General features: G+C 40.6%; 1 protein-coding gene across 3 annotated transcripts in view; it reads left to right on the forward strand.

The window, feature by feature from the left end:
• The window catches only part of LOC121525137 (polypyrimidine tract-binding protein 3-like), a 36,598-nt gene extending 31,832 nt beyond the window's left edge, over nt 1-4,766 (forward strand). For all 3 annotated transcript variants that reach the window (XM_041810960.1, XM_041810958.1, XM_041810961.1), the window contains one exon: nt 1,908-4,766. In XM_041810960.1, the coding sequence (XP_041666894.1) occupies nt 1,908-2,040 (133 nt within the window). In that variant the 3' untranslated portion in view covers nt 2,041-4,766. The remainder of the gene's footprint in view (nt 1-1,907) is intronic.
• The last annotated feature ends 2,575 nt before the right edge of the window (nt 4,767-7,341 follow it).

Consider the following 7,341-nt stretch of genomic DNA (forward strand, 5'->3'; position numbering starts at 1 on the left):
GCTGAAGGCTGGGAAAGCTCCAGGTGTAGGAGGGATCCAGGCTGAAGGCTGGGAAAGCTCCAGGTGTAGGAGGGATCCAGGCTGAAGGCTGGAAATGCTCCAGGTGTAGGAGGGATCCAGGCTAAAGGCTGGAAACGCTCCAGGTGTAGGAGGGATCCAGGCTGAAGGCTGGAAATGCTCCAGGTGTAGGAGGGATCCAGGCTAAAGGCTGGAAACGCTCCAGGTGTAGGAGGGATCCAGGCTGAAGGCTGGGAAAGCTCCAGGTGTAGGAGGGATCCAGGCTGAAGGCTGGAAACGCTCCAGGTGTAGGAGGGATCCAGGCTGAAGGCTGGAAAAGCTCCAGGTGTAGGAGGGATCCAGGCTGAAGGCTGGGAAAGCTCCAGGTGTAGGAGGGATCCAGGCTGAAGGCTGGAAATGCTCCAGGTGTAGGAGGGATCCAGGCTAAAGGCTGGAAACGCTCCAGGTGTAGGAGGGATCCAGGCTGAAGGCTGGAAATGCTCCAGGTGTAGGAGGGATCCAGGCTAAAGGCTGGAAACGCGCTCCAGGTGTAGGAGGGATCCAGGCTGAAGGCTGGGAAAGCTCCAGGTGTAGGAGGATCCAGTCTTAATGCTGGATTCGCTCCAGGTCTAGGAGGGATCCAGGCTTAAGGCTGGGAAAGCTCCAGGTGTAGGAGGGATCCAGGCTGAAGGCTGGAAATGCTCCAGGTGTAGGAGGGATCCAGGCTGAAGGCTGGGAAAGCTCCAGGTGTAGGAGGGATCCAGGCTGAAGGCTGGAAATGCTCCAGGTGTAGGAGGGATCCAGGCTAAAGGGTGGAAACGCTCCAGGTGTAGGAGGGATCCAGGCTGAAGGCTGGAAATGCTCCAGGTGTAGGAGGGATCCAGGCTGAAGGCTGGAAACGCTCCAGGTGTAGGAGGGATCCAGGCTGAAGGCTGGAAATGCTCCAGGTGTAGGAGGGATCCAGGCTAAAGGCTGGAAACGCTCCAGGTGTAGGAGGGATCCAGGCTGAAGGCTGGGAAAGCTCCAGGTGTAGGAGGGATCCAGGCTGAAGGCTGGAAACGCTCCAGGTGTAGGAGGGATCCAGGCTAAAGGCTGGAAACGCTCCAGGTGTAGGAGGGATCCAGGCTAAAGGCTGGAAACGCTCCAGGTGTAGGAGGGATCCAGGCTGAAGGCTGGGAAAGCTCCAGGTGTAGGAGGGATCCAGGCTGAAGGCTGGAAACGCTCCAGGTGTAGGAGGGATCCAGGCTAAAGGCTGGAAACGCTCCAGGTGTAGGAGGGATCCAGGCTGAAGGCTGGGAAAGCTCCAGGTGTAGGAGGGATCCAGGCTGAAGGCTGGAAACGCTCCAGGTGTAGGAGGGATCCAGGCTGAAGGCTGGGAAAGCTCCAGGTGTAGGAGGGATCCAGGCTGAAGGCTGGGAAAGCTCCAGGTGTAGGAGGGATCCAGGCTGAAGGCTGGAAATGCTCCAGGTGTAGGAGGGATCCAGGCTGAAGGCTGGAAATGCTCCAGGTGTAGGAGGGATCCAGGCTGAAGGCTGGAAATGCTCCAGGTGTAGGAGGGATCCAGGCTGAAGGCTGGAAACGCTCCAGGTGTAGGAGGGATCCAGGCTGAAGGCTGGAAACGCTCCAGGTGTAGGAGGGATCCAGGCTGAAGGCTGGGAAAGCTCCAGGTGTAGGAGGAATCCAGGCTGAAGGCTGGGAAAGCTCCAGGTGTAGGAGGGATCCAGGCTGAAGGCTGGGAAAGCTCCAGGTGTAGGAGGGATCCAGGCTGAAGGCTGAGACGCTGAAGGCAGGTGGTGAAACCTCCTTCCATTGGTTCCATGCTCTCTTCTGCTCTGTACCAGTTCTGGACTCTACATTTATATCTGATCAGTGTGGTCCTCTGTCTGATGATGTCACTTCCTCCCTCACAGGAAAGACAGGAAGATGGCGCTGATGCAGCTGGCGTCTGTTGAGGAAGCCATCGAGGCACTGGTCGTTCTGCACGACCACCGACTCGACCATAACCAGCACCTCCGAGTCTCCTTCTCCAAGTCCACCATCTGACCCTGGAGGAACGGTCCAATGGGAGAGCTCTCTGTGCCTACAGACACTCTGGCATAACAGCGACAGGAGATAACATAGCCGGGCTGTCTCCATGGCAACACAGGTTACAGAGCACATTCCTGAGCAGACCTGGTGGTGCATTGTGGGTAGTGGAATCCAGCAGGAAGTTAATGTGAGTGGAAACGAAAAACAGTTTTTACATTTGAAGAACTTTTAAAATGTAACAGATTTTTTTTTTCTGAAATGATGAAGAGATTTGATATTTAATTTTTTTATATTTAAAAATTCTCCAAACAACTGTTTGTTTATAAACGTCTGTTTATTACACGACCAACGTTTGTTTATAAACGCCTCTGTTTATTTACAAGACCGACGTTTGTTTATAAACGTCTGTTTATTTACACGACTAACGTTTGTTTATAAATGTCTGTTTATTTACACGACTAAAGTTTGTTTATAAACGTCTGTTTATTACACGACCAACATTTGTTTATAAACGTCTGTTTATTACACGACTAACGTTTGTTTATAAACGTCTGTTTATTTACACGACCAACGTTTGTTTATAAATGTCTGTTTATTTACACGACTAACGTTTGTTTATAAATGTCTGTTTATTTACACGACCAACCTTTGTTTATAAACGTCTGTTTATTACACGACTAACGTTTGTTTATAAATGTCTGTTTATTTACACGACTAAAGTTTGTTTATAAACGTCTGTTTATTACACGACCAACATTTGTTTATAAACATCTGTTTATTTACACGACCAACCTTTGTTTATAAACGTCTGTTTATTACACGACTAACGTTTGTTTATAAATGTCTGTTTATTTACAAGACCGACGCCTCTGTTTATTTACACGACTAATGTTTGTTTATAAACGTCTGTTTATTACACGACCAACGTTTGTTTATAAACGCCTCTGTTTATTTACAAGACCGACGTTTGTTTATAAACGTCTGTTTATTTACACGACTAACGTTTGTTTATAAATGTCTGTTTATTTACAAGACCGACGCCTCTGTTTATTTACACGACTAATGTTTGTTTATAAACGTCTGTTTATTACACGACCAACGTTTGTTTATAAACGCCTCTGTTTATTTACAAGACCGACGTTTGTTTATAAACGTCTGTTTATTTACAAGACTAACGTTTGTTTATAAACGTCTGTTTATTCACACGACCGTTTGTTTATAAACACCTCTGTTTATTTACAAGACCGACGTTTGTTTATAAACGTCTGTTTATTTACACGACCAACGTTTGTTTATAAATGCCTCTGTTTATTTACAAGACCGACGTTTGTTTATAAACATCTGTTTATTTACAAGACTAACGTTTGTTTATAAACATCTGTTTATTTACAAGACTAACGTTTGTTTATAAACGTCTGTTTATTTACAAGACTAACGTTTGTTTATAAACGTCTGTTTATTCACATGACCGTTTGTTTATAAACGCCTCTGTTCATTTACAAGACCGACGTTTGTTTATAAACATCTGTTTATTTACAAGACCGACGTTTGTTTATAAATATCTGTTTATTTACAAGACCGACGTTTGTTTATAAATGCCTCTGTTTATTTACATGACCAATGTTTGTTTATAAATGCCTCTGTTTATTTACATGACCAACGTTTGATTATAAACGTCTGTTTATTTACACGACCAATGTTTGTTTTTTACAATGGTTATTACCATGGTTATAGTGCTTTTATAACATTGGTTATAACATGTTTATAACTTTTGTTATTACCGTGGTTATAGCGCATTTATACCTTTTGTCTTTACCATGTTTATGGCGCGTTTATAACTTTAGTTATAACCATGGTTACAACATGTTTGTTACCGTGGTTACAGCGCAGTTATAACTTTAGTTATAACCATGGTTACAGCGTGTTTATAACTGTGGTTATTACCGTGGTTATTACTGTGGTTACAGCGTGTTTATAACCGTGGTTATAACCGTGGTTATTACTGTGGTTACAGCGCGGTTATAACTTTTGTCATAACCATGGTTACAGCGTGTTTATAACTGTGGTTATTACTGTGGTTATTACTGTGGTTACAGCGCGGTACAGCGTGTTTATAACCGTGGTTATTACTGTGGTTATTACTGTGGTTACAGCGCGGTTATAACTTTTGTCATAACCATGGTTACAGCGTGTTTATAACCGTGGTTATTACCGTGGTTATTACTGTGGTTATTACCGTGGTTATAGCGTGTTTATAACCGTGGTTATTACCGTGATTATTACCATGGTTACAGCGTGTCGTCTGACCTCAGTGCTAAGTTCAAACCCTTTTCCTCCTCAGCGCCGTGCCTTTCCCATCGGCACTTCCTGCCGCTGTCAATCGACTGAAATCTTTGGTTTGTTCAGTTCTTCTTCGTTGGTTTTGATTTCCTGTCTGAGAACTTGTGTGCCTTATTTTCTGGGTTTTTGGTGTTCGTCTTGGTGGTGTCAGGGTCGTTTAAACTGGTTTCAGATTCTTTTGTAGAATTTCCACTGAGTTCAAACTGTTTTTTATTTCTAGTGCTGTGTTCTTTATGGTGGGAGGGTTTCTAACTCATGAATGTATTTATACTGTCCAATCAGATCGCCATGTCTGGTCCCACCGCTCTGTTCACGTCTGAGGCTGAGCTCTCTTTATTTTAGTTTTGTTGTTTTAGTTTATCCTCCTTTATCTGTATAAATATGATCTCATTTAAATCCAACATGGATCTGTTCTTCACTTTATCAAACATTGAGCTTTATTATTCCTCTATTTAGTCTTCATGAGGAAACTGGTCAGAGAAAAATGAATGTGACCCCTCCGGGCATCCGTAGAATCTCTAACATTAACCCTTCGAATGGCAAACAGATTTTTTTAATTTTTTTTTTTTTAACAGTTGGACTTTTTCTTTGAAATGTTTTCAGATCATTTTTCAGGCTCTGTCATAAAGACTCGTAAAAGGGGGCGGGGTCAATTCAAGCCAAAGTTTTCTGTGCCTTTGAATAGAGCTCATCAGCGAGGTCGCCGCAGTAAACATACCGTTTATCATTGGATCTGAGTGTTCGCTGTGATGTCATAACCATTGACGGTAGACTGACCACCAGCGTGCTGATTTTAGTGAGAATCAGCCTGGTTACAAGGAAAAAAACCTGGTTTATTAAGGATGTATGAGAAACAACTACAGTACCCATAATCCCAGAGTGTCTCGGCTGGTTACCATGGAAACGTTCACCTGTGAACCTCAGCTGTTGATGAATTTTAACTTTACACAAACGAGACTGAAAGATAATTAATGACAGGATAAAGACGAGTGTGGGGAGGGTTACTATAATTAGATATGAATGAAGGGAATCCCAGAGGATTATGGGATGTGTAGTTCAGTCTCTCCCAGTATTAAGACCTGTCCAGCCTTTCCTCTGTCTGAGTGTTCAGGTAGCTGATTGGCTCAGATCAATGATTAAAAACATTATTGATTTTCTGATTGATTGTGTGAACAGGCCGTCACTGCTGAGCTCTATTGGACCAATTCATACTTCATGATGACATCACTTCCTGTTCAAATGTTTTTGATTTATTATCTCTAAACACAGATTTCACTGTTCTGTGTAGTACGGTGGCCCTGAGGGACATCTACAAAAACAGTTAACCTAAGGTAAAAATATTAAATGGGACAAAAATTTTCATGACAAAAAAACGTTTTTAAAAAGTCATAGAGGAAACTGAGGAATATTCCATGAAATGAAAAAAAACAAAACAAAAAAAATCACAAATATGAATATTTAAATGTAAAACCGAGGAGTGTATCAATTAGAAAAAAATATCTAATGATAAAAATATTTAGTGAAACTCAAAATGTTCACACTAAAAGATATCTGGACAACAAATAATTCTTGAAAAAGAAAATTTTAGGATTCACTAAAAGTTTCTAAACAAATTTTTTTTTTAAACATTTCACAAATGCAAAAACCAAAAAGTACACAAAATGAAGACAGGTATAAATTATAAAATGTTTTCTTCCATGAAAGCATTTAATGAAAATGTAAAAAAAAAAAAAAAAGAGAGAAAATGCAAAAAATGTTCAGTGTTTTTGTGAATTATGCAATTTTTTTTTAATCCGTACATATATTTTTTATGGGGAGCGTTTATTACATTTTTCTCTTCACTAAAACAGAAAAATTTTACAAACATGAATTTTTTAATGAAATAAAAAAATATTTTCCTTTCAGGAAATATTTAATGAAAATATTTCATGAAACTCAAAAAATGTTCACGCTAAAAAAAAGATTTGGAGAAAAACAAAAATACTTCTAAAAACAAAGAGAAAATAGCAAATAGATATTTTCTTAAATAGAAAATGAATCATAAAATATTTTCCAAACAGAAAATATTTTATAATTCAAAAAGTGTTCAATAATAACACTGAAAAAATCAAAGAAACTGAAATTAAATTCTATGAAACTTTTGCAGAGTGAAATGTTTTCAGTGTTATGTGACATTTTTCTCATCTTGTGAACATTTTTTTTTTGAATATTTTCCTTTTAATCAAATATTTTTTAGTTTGTTTTCTATGTTACATGAATTGTTTTGCATCTGACCTCTTGGGCCACCGTATAAATATTTATTTATTTTGTCCATTAAAGCTCGCCTCACATGTTTTCACCTGAATGTTTTTATTATTTATTTTTTTTAATTCTAATGAATGTAATCCTGTAGTGGTGCATTGTGGGAGTGGGTGGGACTGCTGTCATCAATATTATGATCAATAATTATTTTGATCAATTATATTAACGATCAATGATCATTACAATTACCTGAAATATTTTTAGTATTTATGGGTGCATGAAGGGGCGGGGTCTGTGCTTGATTGTTTTTTATTTATTCTGAAAGTGTGACAGGAAGTTGTAGCATGAATCAGTGAATAAATACATCTGACAACCAATCACTGTCTCTGTTTCTACACGCCCCGCCCACTCTCCATCCATGCAGCCAATCACATTCTTAGACCTCTTCTTCTTTTTAACACAAAAGAGTCAAAGGTGTTCTTGAGGATAAAACTTTATTGTTCTGGTGCTGACACAATCCTGGGCTGTGATTGGTCGATTCGCAGACTACAGCAGATAAATGTGATCTTAAAAAAACAAACAAATCCTACTTATCTCACTGGACGACGGCGACAGGGGCTCGTCCGACCCAATGATGATGTCATCAACCAAACCGCCTGTGGCTACGCTAACGGCTAACAGCTAACAGTAGAGCTACACAGCTTTAAAAAACTCAAACATCCACATAAACACTCA

The sequence above is a fragment of the Cheilinus undulatus genome, linkage group 17, assembly GCF_018320785.1.
Source record: "Cheilinus undulatus linkage group 17, ASM1832078v1, whole genome shotgun sequence".
In the NCBI taxonomy this organism is placed as follows: domain Eukaryota; kingdom Metazoa; phylum Chordata; class Actinopteri; order Labriformes; family Labridae; genus Cheilinus; species Cheilinus undulatus.